We start from the raw sequence: 17,831 nt of genomic DNA, 5'->3' as shown, positions 1-17,831 counted from the left end.
CAGAACTATTGATAGGTAGTAGAATGCTACCCCTCTGAGAAGAAAGGTGGAATTAGGTAAGAAAGGTGGAATACATGTATGTGTGTGTATACACATGCACATACATGTCGCCTACTTCTGCAAAAGATCCGCAGAAAGGATAAACCTATAGCTAATAAAATTGGGGTGAAAAACACTGGAGAGGACAAAGGTAGAGATATCTCGAATATTGCTTTATGTCTCACTACTCCAAAAATACAATTAAAAGTCAACAACTGGGGTGGGGGTTGTGGTTTGCTGCTGACGTGTGCTGGGTAGAGGAGCCAGGGATCCTGTTAAACATTCCATCATGCCAGGACAGCCCCCCACAACCGAGAATTATCCGGCTCAAACATCGCAGGGTCGGTGGGGAGTAACCCCAGCTTAGGGTAAATGTGGAGGAGGCAGTAGCAGTCGGAGGTTTCCAAAACGGAGCTCGTGTTTCAAACCTGGCCAGCATTGTCCCCACCTCCAGTCACTCCTGCCCTTTCTGTTCTCCGGACTGCTCCGAGATGGCAGACGGGGTCTTCATACTCATTTGTCTACTTTGTCAGTACCCTGGGGTCTAACGCTCACAGGTCCTAGAGCGCTGGAGGTTGGAACACACGTGATGGTTTCGGGCAGGCTTTGCTCATTTATAATTTCTGTTCTGCACTGGCCAGCTTAAGCCCATGGCCCAGCAGCTGGCACTTTTCTGGTCAGAGGCCAGAACTCGGTTTCTGCAAAGGCACAGTAAACGCACCAGCGGGGCCGCGCACCGTCGTTCCTGATCGGCAACTCCCAGAGGGCCAAGCCTTCGTTCCACTCTCCTCCCCGGGGAGGCGGACGCTCAAAGCCCCCAGGACCCGCACGGACCCGGGCCCCTCCAGCGGGCGGGGGCCGGCCTGGGGCCCGCGGATCGGCCAGGCAGCTGGGGCTGGGGTCAAAGAGCAGCGGCCTACCTGGCGCACACCGGGGCCTCCTCTCGTATAACTTCGTATAATGTATGCTATACGAAGTTATGCGGAGGAGGCGGTCGGCGCGGGATGGGGGCGAGGCCGAGTCTCCCGGGCCGCAGGTGATCCCCGAATGGCCCTGGCCGCAGGTGACGCCCCCACACCAGCGGCCACGGTTTACCCTGCCCGCCCAGCCACTGGTGACACTCGCTCCCCGCGATCCGCAGGACACCGGCTTGCGCAGCAGGGTGCCGGGCGTCGAGACCCGGGAGATCTGGAGGCGGAGAGAGGTCGAGGGGTCTGTGCCAACGACGGCGGACTCGACTCTCCGTCGCCCCTTCCCTGAACTTGCTGTGGGTCTCCCTGCCCGCGGGGCCTGGCCGGCGCTCAGGAGTTTGGCAAATTCCCAGCACTTTGGGCGTCGCTGAGGCCTGGGAAGATAATCGTGAGGACCGACCTTTCCTGATCTCTTTACTGCTCTGTGTTTAATGAAACTCACTGCAGGCGAAAGTTTTAGAAGTTTTAGAAAAACTCGCTGCAGACAAGATGTGGTGCTTTCAAGGCTTAGGGAACACGGGGGAAATTTTAGTCATGCTTGGGGCTTATATGCTAGATGAAATAGTTTTTTTTTGGGGGGGGGGCGGGGGGTTGCCGGCTGGCCTGTACAGGGATTCAACCCTTGACCTCGGTGTTATTAGCATCACGCTTTAGCCAAGTGAGCTAACAGGCCAGCCTTGAAATCGGTATTCCAGTTAGTTGCTTCCTCCCCCCCAACTCAGTTTGAGAAAACAGAACTATGGAAAATTAATTCCCGTGCTGTGAAGAATACCCAGAAGGGGTAGCTGGGTCGGGCTTGGCACTTTGGTTTCCTGGAGGGCCCTGTTGAGCCTGCTGACAGGAATACGCCCTGAGGCTGCCTGCTTTTCTTCCAGGTGTGGTTTCGAATAGATGTGATGAGATGTTATGAAGTAACCTTTGGATTAAGGCCTACCTGTTGTTGGGGCTGAGTAATATGCACTGTAATGAGTGTGAATGTCTGCTCTTATCCGTGTCTGTGGTTGTATGCCAGTGTCACATGAACATTCCAGAACAACTGCATCCATTGTGACTGGATGCCGTCCTGGAGAAAGAGTGCACTTTTGGTCATACTTGGCCACTTAAACTATGTATTTAAAATTAATGTAAGGCCAGTTCCAATCCTAGGCATTTTACTGCAGTTCAGTGTGTTACAGTTAACTCAGACCAGAAACAATGGAGTGAAATTAGAATGAACAGACCAATCTTCTTTTCTGTGTATCTGGTAATAAGGACACCCAAATGGGCATTGTAAGGTCCCATGGAAGACCACACAGCTTACATTTCCAAGCTTGCTGGACCTGGGATTAGGCTAAGAAAGAAAATAATGTCTGATCCCCCGTTTGCATGTCAGACAGCTGCTGCTCAGAGAAGCTAAACGCACACACATTACATAAGAAAATAGAGGGACAAAGCAGGAGTCCAGTTTCCATTAAGCCAGTCTTTAAGTGGCTAAATTTTCTAAGAAATTAGGCATCCTTAATCGAGGAAGATAAGAAGCACAATTAAATATCGACACCTTAAAGAATTATGAAGACTTGATCACTTGAATAATATGGATTAGGAACATTAACTGCTGAAAGTTACTGGTGAAAGTTACTGCAGGGGAAACTGATGCTAGGATAGTTTTGTTAGACTTATTTTAAAAATATATGAAACTGCTCAGTAATAAAACGTTAACATCCAGTTTTTATGTCTGTGATTAAATAAATCATTTTTATTTTTTAAAAATAATACTGTTTGTAAAGCAGTACATAATTTTTAAATATATAACAAGTTTTGCACGTATATGTGTATATATACATATGGAGGACTCGAAAAGTTCATAAAAAGATTTGTATTACCTGTTAATTCTATTTTTCTGTGAACTTTTTGAAGTACCCTGAGAGAGAGAGAGAGAGAGAGTGTGTGTGTGTGTGTGTGTGTAGGACTCTTGGCTTAACTATTTACAGCAGTTAAAGAAGTAGGTATGTGGAAAGCCATTGATAGGTGTTGAGTTTACAATTGTGACCTGTGGAATATACATCCTTGTTAATGGTACATTCACTGAATGGATAAGAGAAAAGCCACAATATAAAAATCTTACTAGCTTGTTTATAAATTTCTTTGATAATTGGAATATCTTGGTGGTAAACTTTAAATTTGGGTTTATTTTTCTTTTTAGCATCAGGATCGCTTTAATCTTTTTTATAAAGATTGATAGTTAAGGATTTATATATTATTACAAAGTGATAATGAAAATGCTGGAATTCAGGGACTGCCAGGCACTGTGGGGGATGCAGTGGGCTGAAATGGGAATACAGAGCCAGTGGAAACCTTACCCTCGCCCCCCCCCCACCCCCATCAACCTGCTTCCAGAACACCATGAGCAGCCATTCCAGAGAGTTCCTCCATTTGCTGGTTCCTCAACAAAAAACCTGCTGACCCCTTGGTCACACCACAATGAAGCCCCTAGCTGACTTGTCCTGCCCATATAAACTGAATTTCCAACATTGTTATGTGTTTTCCTCTTAAAAATGAACTGACATCCAAGGGTCATCAGGCATTTTAGAATGCCTACATATGAAGAGAGAGAGAGACCTGAATAAAATAAACACCAACCACAACAACAGAGAAGAAGAGAACTCAATAAAACTAAGATGGATGTTCTCTGAGGAATTAGAATGGAAGGCTGCAAAGAAGGGACAGCAGAAAGAAAAGAGCCCCAGAAATTGAAAATATAACAGCTGAAATTAACAAAAAAAAAATCAATAGGAAGATTGAAAGATATAGTCATGAATGTCTTCCAGAAAATGGAACAAAATATTGTTGTGATGGAAAATGCTAGAGAATGAAGAGGGTCAGAGAGAGCTCTCTAGCCTGTGGGCCGGGGTGTTGTGCCTTGGGTGGGATAATGATGTGTAAGGTATTACACATGCAACTCGGGGCACCTGGGACAGGGGGATTGGGTACCCGAAGCGTTTGGCTGGTCACCTCTGCAGCAAGTAGTCTCGCCCCAAAGTGCCATACAGATACCATTTTCTGTGCATGCCACAATGTGGAGATGGTTAGGAAGTCCTAGATGAGGTCAGTCCAAGAATTTTGTCTTTGACTAGTAGGAGGTACAGAAAAAGAGAACAGAGAGTCAGTCTGAAGCAAATGAGCAACTGCCTTAAGCATTTTTCCCAGGGTGGAAAGGAAATGTTCTTGAATTGCCTGGTTGAAAGAGCCCACCAAGTGCCCAACAAAATGAATGAAATGGGCCCATAGATGGACGCATCATAGTGACATTTCCAAACGTCAGGGAATAGGGTAAGATTTCATAGGCTTCCAAAGAGTGGGGGTGGGGCACAGTAGATGGAACTCGGGTCATTATAATGTCATCAGACTCCTCAGCAGCAAAGCTGGAGGCTGGAGAGCAGTGAAGCAGTGCCTCAGAGATGTGAAGGTAAAGTGGTGGGCACCCTGCCAGGCTATCAGTCATGAGGAGTGGTGGAATAAAGATTTTCAGACATGCAAGAGATCAAAAGATTGTATTCAGTCTTTGGAGCAGTTTGCTCCATCAAAATAAGTGGGCAAACCATACAGCAGGAAGACATCAGGTCCAAAATAAGGGACATTGCAGGCAAAGAGCCGTGTCGAAGGAGGCAGCTGTGCAGCACACTGAAGAGCAACGGGTCCGAATGGATCGTGTTGAGAATGTGGCTGCTCAGCATGGGCTGACGCAGCATCTGCATGTAACAAAGGAGGACGTGGTGCAGCTGCAGCCCGGGTGAAAGCCTTCAGGTGCGGTTATGCTCTGGAAGAGGCATGGGCATCAGGACTTTCCATGGCAATCTGATTTACAGCATGATGCATCGATGAGGGACCTAAATGGCAATATCTATCCTAGCCTGTCCCTGGTATGTCCAACCGCAGCAGCAGGATTTTCCATCAGCACCAAAACTCATCTGCTCCGGGTATTCAGATTTTGTGCTTTACAGCTGTTATCCTCTGAAAGAAACCAGAAGAGGGCTGATACCATGTCTGTGGACTGGAAAATTAAAAATGGGCCTGTAAGACTTCGTTGTTGCCGTAAAGCAAGGATGTTTGAGATCAACATCTTGAGATCAAAAAACTAACTTAAAGAGATTCTGAGTAATCAAGTTAAGACACTGTGAGCACCAAGAACAAAAAAATCAGTTAATTGAAATGTATTGTTTATAAAAAGCCCTGAGTCCATTAATAAGTTCAGATGAGGCAAATAAGATGACGTTTTAAAAGGTGCAGAAGAATTTTCAGTCCTGTTTGCATCTCAACTAGGATTGCTGCATGAAAATCTAGTATTACAGATCCCCAAGCTAACAAGTGCGGTAGTTAATAAACAGGTGCAAAGGCTTAAAAATGAAATTAAAAGATTTAGATCCAAGTTATATGGTTGAGCTCTTGGCTATGGGATTCAGAGGAAAATTGACATAATACTTCACTTTAAGGAAAGATGCCAGGCTACAAGGAACTGAAATTTGGTGTTTGGTCAAGGCCTTGTAAAGTCCCTGTGACTGTGGGATTGAAGCTCAGAGATCCTGTAGCTAGTCCAATGTTTCGATAAGCAGCCAGGATGGTACATTGCTACGAAGCAGGAAGTCCAATCCTCTTGTTTTTGTGGGGAGAGGATGGTCGCTTAAGATTAACCCCAGGAAACCATTAAAATAAGCGTTATTATTACCTTAGGAAATATCACAAGATAGAACAAAGATCAAATAATTTTAACCCATGATATTAAATAATACCTTTTGCTAGACTTAAGTACAGGTGTAGAAAAGTTTTGTTATCGTACCATTTTGTGTATATTTTTAAGTTTATTAATATATTTTTTTACATTTTATGATGTTGGTGCAGAGCAGTTGGGGGGAAGGGGGAGAGGGGAAAGAGGAAGGAAATAGGGTGGGAGAAGAAGGAGGGTGGGGTTGAGGCCTGTGACAACCCTCATTCCTGCAAGGGAGACCAAGGGGCTTCCAGCGGTGACTTGGTCATTGCTGGGCTGGGTGCAGATGTTAGGGGTGTGTGGCTGAAGCCCTTACACCCCATCACCCCAGCTCGGGAGCCTGAGGTGCTTCCTGCAGCTGCTCGGTGGTCATTGCTGGGCTGGTATAGGTGTCGGGGAGATGTGGCTGAGGTCCTCAGCCCCCCACTGCCCCAGCTCAGGAGAGCCATTCTGTGTATTTTTTAACATATTTATACAAATCTTAGGAGAGGCTAGCTTACTAGATTTGTAAATCTTGATTTATTAATATTATGAAAGTTCAAATGTTTACTAAGGTTTGTATCAAATTCGAAAGTTTGCTTTAAAAGCTGCGTAAAGCATAAAAAACCCTGACATATTAAAATGTCATTGTATGGGCGGGTGGAAAGACATGATCCCTTTCCTCACCTGGCACAAGGGTCATGACTGACACTCTTGTAACAAAGGACAGGTTAATGACAGAAAAGCATAACAAATTTATTTAACCAAAGGTTTATGTGTATTTAATTGATTCGGGCTGCTTTGCAGGTAGATCATCAAATTGTTTGCTAACCATGCTTATTTTGTCTCCTTCCTGATGATTTTCCTTCTCATTGTGTTTCATGAGTTGTATTTGCCTTGGCAGAACTATCAGAACAAAGCTATACAACATGGGTTGACAGATATCCTTATCTTTTCCTGTGGGGGGAACAAAAGGGCTCCTCTGATTTTATGTCATCAACTGTGATGACGGCTGCTGAAGTAGATAATTCTTGTTTTGTTAAGGAAGTATAGGAGTTATTTCCTATTTGATTTAAGGGCACTTATCAGTAGTGGGCTATACAGTTATTTCACTATTAACGTATTTTCCGCTACAAGATTATCCTGCATATTTTGGATAAACTTCTAGGGCATTGTTGATTTATTGTTTCTTTTTTATTTAGCAATTTTTATATAGGACGTGGATATAATTTTACCTTTCTTGGCTATCTGTAGTGATTTTCAGCTGAGAAATGGAGTGTTATTACTGACCTCACTGTGGGCTTTGAAAATGAGCTGAATTTTTGCTCTTCCGCATTTGATGGTAACAAATATTGAATGTTAGAGATGGAAGGGGACGCAGATTATTTGCTTAGGGTGCCAGAGCTGGGACTACAAACCTGGTCTCCTTCGTGAGTAATGCCTTTTCTGCTCAATGTCCTGGTTTGTTTTTCCCGGTCTAAAGAAAAGAAGAAAACTGAAGCAGCTTTATATTGAAGACGTATTTGTCTTTCAGTGTTAAATCCCCTTGACCCAATGAAACCGATGTGCACTGATTTCTTCTCTGCCCCAGATGATGTATCATGGGCTGGCTAGCAGGTGTGTGTTCAGGTGGGAGAGCTTTGCTTTGTTGAGGTCAGTGCCCCAAACACATTCTTAGGGGCACAGAGTCAGAGTGCCTTATTAATGGCCTTTCTTAGGATGGCGTTTCCAATTGGATTAGAGCCCTCCAATATTTGAGGGGAAAATGTGTGCTGATGGCAAAATCTTTTTGGTCCACAGCCTCTCTGTGTGGGCTGAGCCATCATGGGCCAAAGTCAGAGGTTTTCCTGTCCCCAGGCCTGTTAAGACCCCATGTGGTGGGCACTTGCGGGCACTTGTTAGCATCCTGACACACAGACTGGGCTTCTTGCTTTGGGGCAGCTCCTCTTAGTTCTTAATTCTTAGTCTACAGGTTTCCCTGTTTTAGCAATCGTTTCTCTTAAAATGGATAAGAAGCAGCTCTTGCTGATCTAGAACCCAGAGAACCAGGAATAGGTACAATTTTGTTTCAGTTTCAGGTAATGGCTACTTTTGTTTATAGTGATGTTCCCAAGGCTCTACCAAATCCTGGAGTTACTTCTGTACGTTCAAAGAATCCCTTATATGTTGAAGAATTCTAGTAACGTGTGCGTTCTATCATACTTCCATTAAAAATTGGTGATCTTAGGATATGTATGGAAGATCTCAGCAAACAAGGAGTGCCCAGCATCCCAAGTATAAAAAAAGACAAATTTGAAAACAAATCTTTAAACAAGGACAGTAAACAAGATTTTATCAAGTTTATTAGTTATATACTTATATGATTAGATACTGAGTGAGCCCATCCTCTCCTTAGCTGGGCTCTATCACTTCACTTCTGGGAAGGTCACATTCCCCATGGTAAAATGGGAAGTTGATGGTGGGTATCTCTAGCATCCTGTTGTGCTTTTAGTTTTGTGACTCTGGGATTCCAGCAGCCTGAACACCTGCTGTGTCCCTGCTCTGGACCCTGCAAGGCTGCAGGGGTCTTGCCAAGTGCCCCACATGGCAGGGGCGATGGAGGCCCCTGACCCCTGAGCCTGTGCCTGGAGGTGGAGAAGGGCACACAGCCACTGCTGGTCAGGTGAGGGTGTGCGGAGGGTGCCCTGGGAGTGCAGGGCCCAGCACACTTCCCTAACCCCAACCCAGGGAGGTGACCGCCGCAGAGCCCCGCGGGTGTGCAGATGGAAGTCCCCACCAAATGGGATGGTTTTATAAATTCAGCTGCTCCGTTCTTTTCACTTAGCGTTAGAAAAACAACAGAACGGTTTGGGGGTGCCCCATGGGGCCCTCAGAGTTTGGTGGGTGTCACTGTGTGCTCACTCCCTACAGAGTGGACACCGTGCTCATGCAACACTGACTGCATCTTCGTTCCAGGCTTGCCAGCATGGACCCTCTGTCGGAGACAAACGGCACCTTTGCCCTGAACGTCCTGAAGATGCTTGGTGAGGACAGCTCGAAAAATGTGTTCTTCTCGCCCATAAGCATCGCGTCTGCGCTGGCCATGGTCCTCCTGGGGGCAAAGGGAAACACTGCGGCCCAGATGGCCCAGGTACCTGCCCACGACGTGTCAGGGCCGGGGGACGCTGTCAGATGTTATGGAGCTGCTGCTCATCTCCTCTTCTCGGAAGGATGCCAGTCATATGGGTTAGGCCCACCTCCAAGTCAGTCCATCCTAGGCCCTGCAGGCTGGGACTTCAGCACGTGAATCTGGGGGGACACACGCAGGTCATTGCAGGAGGCGTGGGGGGCTCATTGCAGCCGTTGGGCCTTTGCAGTCCCTCCACACAGCCAGGTGCGCAGTGCCGTCTCTGCTCCCAGGGCAGGGAATGTTCCTTGATAGGACTCCTGGGGGCATTCCTCACCCACCGCTGCCCTGGGTGAGGCTCTCCGTCTGCATTCCTGGATGAGCTCTGTGCAGCTCCTTTCCTTTTCTGTAAGAATCGGCCGCCGTCTGCTCCGGCAGCCTGCCTCCTGCCCATGGAAAGTGGGGGCCCGAAGGTGCCCCTCACTCGGCCCTCACCCACCGCTGCCCTGGGTGAGGCTCTCCGTCTGCATTCCTGGATGAGCTCTGCGCAGCTCCTTTCCTTTTCTGTAAGAATCGGCCGCCGACTGCTCCGGCAGCCTGCCTCCTGCCCATGGAAAGTGGGGGCCCGAAGGTGCCCCTCACTCGGACTGTCTCTCCCTCTTAGCCCAAGCTCTCACAGCTCCTTGAAAACCACTGTGGGATTTCTAGGTATCTAGTCAAACTCGCTTCACTGGACAGAGCTCCATGCACAGACCTGTTAGAGCTGGCACTCTGTGTTGGGCTGGGAGTCAGGGTGCTGTGGGGGCCCTGAGATGCTTAGAAGCCCCTTAGTGCACTGGAGATCATCTGCGGGGCCCTACCCTAATCTTCTGAGGTTTCAGCAAAGTGGGTCTTGCCCTCACTCCTGAGGTCAGCGCCTTGGATTTGATCTTCGCCCTGAGGCCATTTCTTACTTTTAGAATCATTTGCCAGCTGGAGAGGTTGGGAATGAAACATTTTTATTTTCCAAGTCCTGGGTGGAAGTAGTTCTTTTAAATTCTGCTTGAAAATGGAAAAATCCCTTCTTTAGCTCAACTTTCTCTTCCCATCCTTTATCCCATGCAGCTGATAGAAGCCACATTCTTCCTGGCTAACTTAGCCAGATGCATGAGTTCAGGGGAAATGTCCTGTCTTCCCTGTCACTACAGGGGACCATCTCTCCATCCACTTCTCTGCCAGTACACACCATAGTCCCCTTTCTGTAGCCCCTGGTAGAAATTTCTTCATGTCCTTCCAGCTTCTCCAGGTGCTAGGGTCCAGAGCCAGGCCACAAGATTTAGACTTTTGTTACAGCAGAATCCACTTCTAGGTTGCTACTATCTATTGCTGCAGAAGAAATCGTCCCAAACTTAGCATCTGGAAGCAGCAGTGATCATTTGTTTCTCTAATTCTCTGGCCTGACCGGGGAGTTCTTCTTCCCAGGGTGCCAGCCGGGTCACCCTTGTGGCTGTTTCAGCAGGCAGCTCAGCTGGAAGGTGCAAGAAGGTCCTTCTGACGTCTGGGGCCATGGCGCCGTTCCAAGCAACTCTCCCCCCGTGACAGGATAGCTTGGACTTGCTTCCACCATAGTGGCTGGGGACAAGGGAGCGAATATGGGGCTGCCAGGCCTCTTAGGGCTCAGGCCTGGACTGCATCACTTCTGCCAAGTACTGTTGGGCAGAGCCAGCGTCAGGGCCAGCCCATCCCCAAGGTCGGGGGGAGGGCACCTTCAGTGTCAGGAGCAGCCTCGATGGCAGAGATGGAGGGTCTGGCTGGCAGCTTCACTTGTAGCCGAGCTGGTCGTGAGCATGGGGAACTGGGGGGTGTGGAAGTCACTTCTGGTCATACCAGTCCTGACAGGGTCCAGGGAGAAAGGCTGGAGGAGGCTTTCGAGACGCTCTTCGTCTTTAATGGCTGGATCTTCTGTTAGGTGATAGTAAGAGTGTGCACAGTTGTTAGGCTCGCTTCAGTGTTGTACCCAGTTCCTGAAGGCACGGCATCCTGAAGTTGTTTGTTCTTATTCTGCTTCTGATTTCAGGCACTTTCCTTAAGTAAAAGTGGAAACAGTGGCACTGGGGACATCCACAAGGGCTTCCAGTTGCTTCTCGCCGAAGTGAACAGGACTGGCACGAAGTATCTGCTTAGGACAGCCAACAGGCTCTTTGGGGAAAAGTCTTGTGATTTCCTCTCAGTAAGTCACGCTTGCTGTTTTCCACTAAGGCAGTGAAGCCAGCGAGGAGGTGGGAGGAGGGAGAGTGTGGTGCCACGTGTCCTCATGTGCAGGGTGGGCAAGGAGGGTCCAGAGACCAATCGACTTTTCCCAGGCCCCCCAGCTACCAGGCTGCAAACCTCATGCTCACGACCACTGTGTCGCATTGCCTGTCTGCTGCTATCTGAGGAGAAATGTGAAATCCTGCAACATAAAATCAGTTCTCAAAAGGGAAGTTAAATATGTAGCCATAAGCTGTTGGAAGGAACAATTGGGAAATTGTTCCATAGTGCACTGTCAGCATAATTAGTCATGTCAGCCCGTTCATTTTCCACCACATTTTCTTCTGTATCACGTCATGTAGTTGTTCATCAATCATTGTCCTTTCATAGAATATATTAGCTGAATATAGTTTGAACTTTTTTTGAGTTGCTCAGTCTGAAACTGAGCCATCCAGCATGGTAGCCACTGAATACATGAAGCTATTTAAATTCCAGTGTAATTCATTAAAATTAAATAAAACCAAGTATTCATTTCCTCAGCTGCGCTAGGTGCTCATTTACCTCAGCAGGTGCTCAATAACCACATGCGGCATCCTTTGGACAGTGCCGATTTGGAACACTTCCATCACCACTATCAGTTGTGGTGGCAGTGCTGGTGCAGAATTACGCATTTTCCACGTTCTATGGAACGGCAGAGATTGGTCACGGCCTGTGGCTTGCATTGCAGAGTGGGCTGGAGCTGTCGCTGGGTCAGCCCTCACCCAGCACCTGCAGTGGGGGGTCAGGAGGGATGCGCTCTTTGCATCTCAGCGTCCTCTCAGCCACCTCACTAAAGCCACCTCACTCAGCTACTCCCCTAAAGGATCCAGCAGCTTGTGAAATTTGTTTGGTATTCAGACCACCACCACTGTTTACACAGTTTATAAACTAAGGTTAAATATAGCTAAAAAATGAGAAGTTGGACTTTAATTCCTTATATTTGTAATGACATCTGTAAATCCTAAAATTATTATAAATCTTTTTGGGGTGACCAGTACTGGGATCCAAACCCTTGAATTTGCTTTTATAATCATGAAATTATTGATTTCTGCTTTGCTGCAATGAAGAGGTAAGCTTTAGGTGTTAATTATTTTCGTAGCCTTGTAATTATGTTGCTCCGTCTATCCTAGTCTTTTAAAGATTCCTGCCGCAAATTCTACCAAGCAGAGATGGAAGAGCTTGACTTTATGAATGCTGCAGGGGAGTCCAGAAAGCACATAAACACCTGGGTAGCCAAAAAGACAGAAGGTGACAATATGTTGTTATTTTTAATAGTATTTGACTTAAGTCTTATCGTTGGTTTTTTCATAAGACTGTCAAATGCAAACAGAAATGACTTTTTTCCTCTAAATAACTAAACACTTTAAAGATCTGCTTTTGTCAATATGTGACATTTTGAAAATGTCAAATGTAGGTACTTTCTCTAGCTTTTCTCTGCTCTCATCAATGTATCTGTGATGTCTCTCGGCATTTGGTGCACCTCTTCTGGAACAATCCATACTTTAATGTTTTCGAGAGGGGGGTTAAGGTTAGGTTTTCCTTTCACTGATAGCGTAAGGAAAATGTGGCATTTTGAGTTGTGGCCTGCCTCCCTGTCAGGTGTGGCTCATGCCCTGCCACGCTCGTGCTTTGCTGCAGGACACTTGGCTAAGCCCTTGTCCCTCTGTGGTGCTTAATTTAAACTGTTCTTACATGTACAAAGAACATCTCATACTGCTCTTCTTTTTGACAGCCCTTTCAGTTCCTCTCTTTAAGTCACAGGCACCTGTCATTCCTTTATGTCTCGTGTGCTATGAATTCATCCTGAGCATGGTAATATCTACTGTTTACTTTACACATTTTGTTCAAATGACAGGATTTTTCTTACCAGAACTCTTTTTGTTGCTTTGTTTTAAGGACAAATATCCCTTTATACTTGGGGGACAGTGAAATCCCTTATCTGCCCCCTTGAGCGCTCAAGGAGATGGCTTTTATGTCTCGTGTGCTATGAATTCATCCTGAGCATGGTAATATCTACTGTTTACTTTACACATTTTGTTCAAATGACGGGATTTTTCTTACCAGAACTCTTTTTGTTGCTTTGTTTTAAGGACAAATATTCCTTTATACTTGGGGGACAGTGAAATCCCTTATCTGCCCCCTTGAGCGCTCAAGGAGATGGCCCACCTGAGCATTGTTCCTGACATGTCATGCAGCCACATACTCTTTTAAGCTCACTGGTTCTTTAATTCTTCTTTTCAGGTAAAATTACAGAGTTGCTGTCTCCAGATACCGTTAATTCACTGACGAATCTCATTCTCGTGAACGCCATCTACTTCAAAGGAAACTGGGATAAGCAGTTTAACAAGGAGCAGACCAAGGAGAGACCCTTTAAAGTCAGCAAGGTGAACACTGGAACACACAGGAGGTTCTCCGAGACAGCCCCTGTGTTCACGTTGTTTCTAGAATGCATGAGAAGGCCACTCAAGTAACTTGTGTCCTGTGTGGCCCTGGGCAGCCCCCTAGCCAAGACTCCCCACCAAGCCTTGGGGCCTTTTAGGCCCTGCTCCTGCTTTTGTATGTCATCAAAGGTGGCCATGTGCCCTCGGCTTCTGGTTGGGCTCCCTACACAGTCACCTGCCAGACTGTTGCCGGCATGTTCTGTGTGCACAGAAAACCTGACGGCGGAGCTCTCAGGCGTCACTTAGGTCCTTCCTGGCATCTCAGAACTTGAGATAAAGTTCAGACTCCAAAATATGTCATATGAGGCTGTCGGTAGACCTTGATCCTGCCCATTTTTCCCCATTTCCCTCCGTACCTGCACCCTCCTTTGTTTCCAGCTGTGTCCCTTGGGACGCCTTCCCTGACTGTCCTCCTCTGGGTCCTGTCACTGCGCCCCTGCCAGTCCCCATGAGTCCCTGCAGTGGTAGAAGGACTTTCCTCCCTTTGCTGAATGCCAGGGGAGTGCAGACCTCACCTTACGAGTGCCCGGCACACAGTCGGTGCTCAGTAAATACTGAACGAAGGACTGGCCTTCAGTCCTGCTTCATAGGAAGGACAAGCAAGCACAGATTTTGGTTTAAAAACAAGCAAATGAAAGGGCACGTTACACAGGATGTAAATTAGACACCTAGTTTAGCCGCCTCCTGCTTGGATGATGTTGTTTCCTGATGTTCCAGTGTCTTTCTCTCACTGAATCCAGTTTATTATTTTTCTCTTTTTTGGTTGCCTGTTGCATGGCGTTGTGTAAAATCACAGCAGCTGCCAGCATTAAATTGCAGAGGGGCCCAAAACTGAGTAGACTGTTGGACAGGACATGGTCACTGTCCTTGGATCTCTCTCACTTGTGGCTGTGGACATACTGGTGATAGGTGCACTCTCTTTCTACAAAAACATGTAAATTTTGTCTGCCTCAGTAGTCCTTGTCACTTGGCACATGTGGGCTGAGTGCCTACCATGTGCTGTCCTGGTGACATGTGGGTGCCTGGCGAGAGGCAGCAGCATAGATAAGAAGACAGGAGCTGTGAAGCAGAGACTGCAGAGGAAGGGTAGGCGGTGGTGTTGGGTGGGTGCAGTTTCAGGTGAGAGCCATCAAGGAAGCCTTTGTTGGGAAGTGGTATTGGAGCAAAGAGCAGGAGGAGGCCCAGGGGACACCTGCCAGAGTCTGGGGATGAGCTCAGCATGCAGAGAGGGAGTGACCTTGGTTTGCCCATGGAACTGGGGAGGTGGCTGCTGTGACTGTGCTTGAGCAGGAGAGGCTGATGGCAGGGGAGGTAGAAAGAACAGGTCAGATTTAGGGTATATTTCACAGGGAGAGCCAGTGCAGTTTGCTCTTGGGTGCGATGCAGGAGGCATGAGAAAGACATAAGTCAAGGACATGCCAAGGCTTCTGTCATTGCAAGGACAGATGGTGTTGCCATCAACGGAGGTGGGCAACGTAGATGGAGCAGATGTGGAAGGACGCAGGAGCCCAGGGTTACATGTGACATTGGGGTTCTTTTATGTCCAAGTGCAGGGAGGCTGCAGGCTGGAATGTAAATTTGGGAATTATGTTCAATGTCATGAGACCGACTGAGATGGCCATAAGAAAGTAGCTGTTGGGTCTAAGCCTGTTGCCCCCAGTGTTTGGAGGCCGAGGTCATGCAGTTGATCTGGCAGAGCTTCTTCTGATGGCAAGTTCTGGAAGCCAAAGGAAGAACGTGCTTCTAGGGCTGAGAGTGTCCAGTGTGCCAGCTGGGCCTTGTTTCAACTTCATGGTCGCCCGTTTCCTTTACAGAATGAGGAGAAACCTGTGCAAATGATGTTTAAGAAATCTACTTTTAAAATGACCTATATAGGAGAAATATTCACCCAAATTCTGGTGCTTCCCTATGTGAGCAAAGAGCTGAATATGATCATCCTGCTTCCAGACGAGAACACCGACCTGAGGACGGTAAGCAGCTGAGTGATGGTGGCGAGGGAATGGCCTCGGGTTTCCCCAGGTCCCAGCCAGCTGGGTCGGCGCCACTTCCGGCTGCGGCCTGGCTGTGCTGTCCAGTGTGATGTTCACATCACAGCCCTTGTCCCCCTCGGACAGCAGGGCAAGGTCTGAAATACTCCAGCTCTTCTTCTAGGTGGAAAAAGAACTGACTTATGAGAAATTCGTCGAGTGGACGAGGCCAGACATGATGGACGAAGAAGAGGTGGAAGTTTTCCTGCCGAGGTTTAAACTGGAGGAAAACTACGACTTGGAGGCTGTGCTGCGCCGCCTGGGCATGACCGACGCCTTCGAGCCAACCAGGGCCGACTTCTCCGGGATGTCGTCCAGGAGAGACCTGCACCTGTCCAAGGTCGTGCACAAGTCCTTTGTGGAGGTCAACGAGGAGGGCACTGAGGCGGCGGCCGCCACCGCAGGCATCATGTTGATGCGGTGCCTCCGAGTCACCCCCAGGTTCTGCGCCGACCACCCCTTCCTGTTCTTCATCCAGCACAGCACAACCAGCGGCATCCTGTTCTGCGGCCGGCTGTCCTCTCCATGAGCGGCTGGAGGTCGCTGTGGGCCACCTCCTCCTTCCTCCTGCCACCCCACTGTTCCTGACACTCCACATGTGCCTGCAGCCCAAGTGACCTTACCTATGTAGTGGTGACAGTTCAGAAATAAAGAGCCGAGTGTGAAATTCCACATCCAAAGTCTGTGTGTTTATGTATTCCCTGGGAGCTGGCTTTCTAGGCTCTGCACCTGCTGCACTTGTGGGTCTGGTCACGGTGGCAGGGGCAGCGCTGGCTGCTCAGTTCATCCCTGCTTGGGACCCAGCTCCTCACAGCTGTGGGGGACCCTGCTGCTTCACTGTCATGGCCTGCTGTGCGTCTCTTCCTGGGTGCTAGAAGGTCAGTGGTGCGTCTCTCTCTTCTCCCTTCAGTGGCATTGACATCTCTTGTCCTACTTCTAGGGAGAAAAGAGTGGAGAGGTATGGGGAGGTGCGGGGAGCTGGATTCCAGAACTTTCTCCAGCTCTCCAGAAGCCTGCAGGGAGGCGAGAGGGAGTGCTTGGGGACCCATTCGTTCCCAGTAATGTAGTTTAGGACAGCTTGATGAGTGAGTACCAGGTGATTTTCTATTTCACTGCAAGTATCCCAGACAAAGATGGCTAAGTTTCTGTGGCTTGTCATTCAGCAGCACGGGAACAGGTGGGAGAGGCAGGTTCCAGCAGAGGAGCTGTGCTGTCTTCCCGGGGGTGGGGGAGAGTGACTGTGCTGCTGGGCTGGCGCATTTGCAGTGTGAGGGCGCCGGCCCCTCTCACTTACACAGCTCCCGTTTCTATTCCTGGGGATGGTGCACTTTCCCTTTGTGTCCAAGCCATGGCGACAGGGTGGGACTGGAGAGCATGAGGAAGCGTGGAGATTGGGTGGGTGAGGAGGGGAAAGAAGGTCCAGGCCTTGCTGGTTTTGTTCCTTATCCTCCATCCTCTGCACAGTACTCTGGGTACTTTTTAAAGAACTGGGACAAGGGGACTTGGAATGAGGACTCCAGGGTGGGGCACGGTCAGTTTACCAGATGCTTCTGCTGCAGAGGGAGCTTCATAGGGCCTTGCAGAGGGTCTGGTTTGGTGGGGAAGCGAGTGGGGTGGATGTAAGTGGAATAAGGTCTAACCTCCAGGCATCAGCTTGCTGGTCTTCCCTTTTCCTCCGACCATATCAGCAGTCAACAGTGACGATGACATCAAAGTGGCCCCATCTGTTCCAGACCCTATGACACAGTAAGTGGAAGTAGACAGCTGCACCCTGCGCTGAGGCTCCTCAGGGCCCGCCGAGTTACTTCACTGCAGCTATCTGTGCAGTGGCCTCTGTGGAGCCATATCTGTATCTGATGGCACCAGGACCCTGCTTCCACGACTGTTGTGAAATGGCACTAAAAGACACAGGGGATTTTTATATAATTTTTTGATACATTTTAAAAAATTTCTTACAACGTTTTCTTGCACAATCAGAAAAATACTATTTTTAAACCGTGTACAGGAAAATCAGGCTCTCTTGTTACATTAAACATTGGGGGTGCTCGCTTGGGCAGCACATACACTAAAAAAATTGTAACGACACAGAAGATTAGCGTGGCCCCTGCGCAAGGATGACACGCAAATTCGTGTCATATTAATAAGCTTTCCATATTTTTAAAATAAAATTTGAAAAATAAGTTAGTTAATTAAGCAGTCAAAAAAAACCAAACAAAACCCCCCAAAATATTGGGGAATCGCGTGTTGCGGGGGGGAGGG

At 48.0% G+C, this 17,831-nt stretch overlaps 1 protein-coding gene across 2 annotated transcripts; it reads left to right on the top strand.

The window, feature by feature from the left end:
- The first annotated feature begins 1,291 nt into the window (after positions 1 to 1,291).
- On the top strand, positions 1,292 to 16,244 carry LOC103603860 (serpin B6-like). Of its 2 annotated transcripts, none has more exons than XM_008588449.1 (7): positions 1,292 to 1,398; positions 8,686 to 8,860; positions 10,893 to 11,045; positions 12,235 to 12,352; positions 13,346 to 13,488; positions 15,360 to 15,515; positions 15,697 to 16,244. In XM_008588449.1, the coding sequence occupies exons 2-7, from the start codon at positions 8,696 to 8,698 to the stop codon at positions 16,099 to 16,101; spliced, it is 1,140 nt and encodes a 379-aa protein (XP_008586671.1). In that variant the 5' UTR covers positions 1,292 to 1,398; positions 8,686 to 8,695; the 3' UTR covers positions 16,102 to 16,244. The 2 variants fall into 2 exon arrangements, with proteins under 2 accessions (XP_008586671.1, XP_008586670.1); XM_008588448.1 differs by lacking the exon at positions 1,292 to 1,398 and adding an exon at positions 7,322 to 7,347.
- Positions 16,245 to 17,831: the final 1,587 nt, after the last annotated feature.

The sequence above is a fragment of the Galeopterus variegatus genome, unplaced genomic scaffold (assembly GCF_000696425.1).
Source record: "Galeopterus variegatus unplaced genomic scaffold, G_variegatus-3.0.2 Scaffold4831, whole genome shotgun sequence".
Lineage (NCBI taxonomy): Eukaryota > Metazoa > Chordata > Mammalia > Dermoptera > Cynocephalidae > Galeopterus > Galeopterus variegatus.
Note: the sequence above shows the minus strand (reverse complement) of the source record. Positions and strands in the feature narration are given on the sequence as shown.

Coding starts and splice junctions, on each gene's coding strand:
- LOC103603860 (XM_008588448.1), top strand. CDS start 7,322: ATGATGTATCATGGGCTGGCTAGCAG. Junction 7,348..8,685: donor TATCATGGGCTGGCTAGCAG/GTGTGTGTTCAG, acceptor TCTTCGTTCCAG/GCTTGCCAGCATGGACCCTC. Junction 12,353..13,345: donor GGTAGCCAAAAAGACAGAAG/GTGACAATATGT, acceptor TCTTCTTTTCAG/GTAAAATTACAGAGTTGCTG.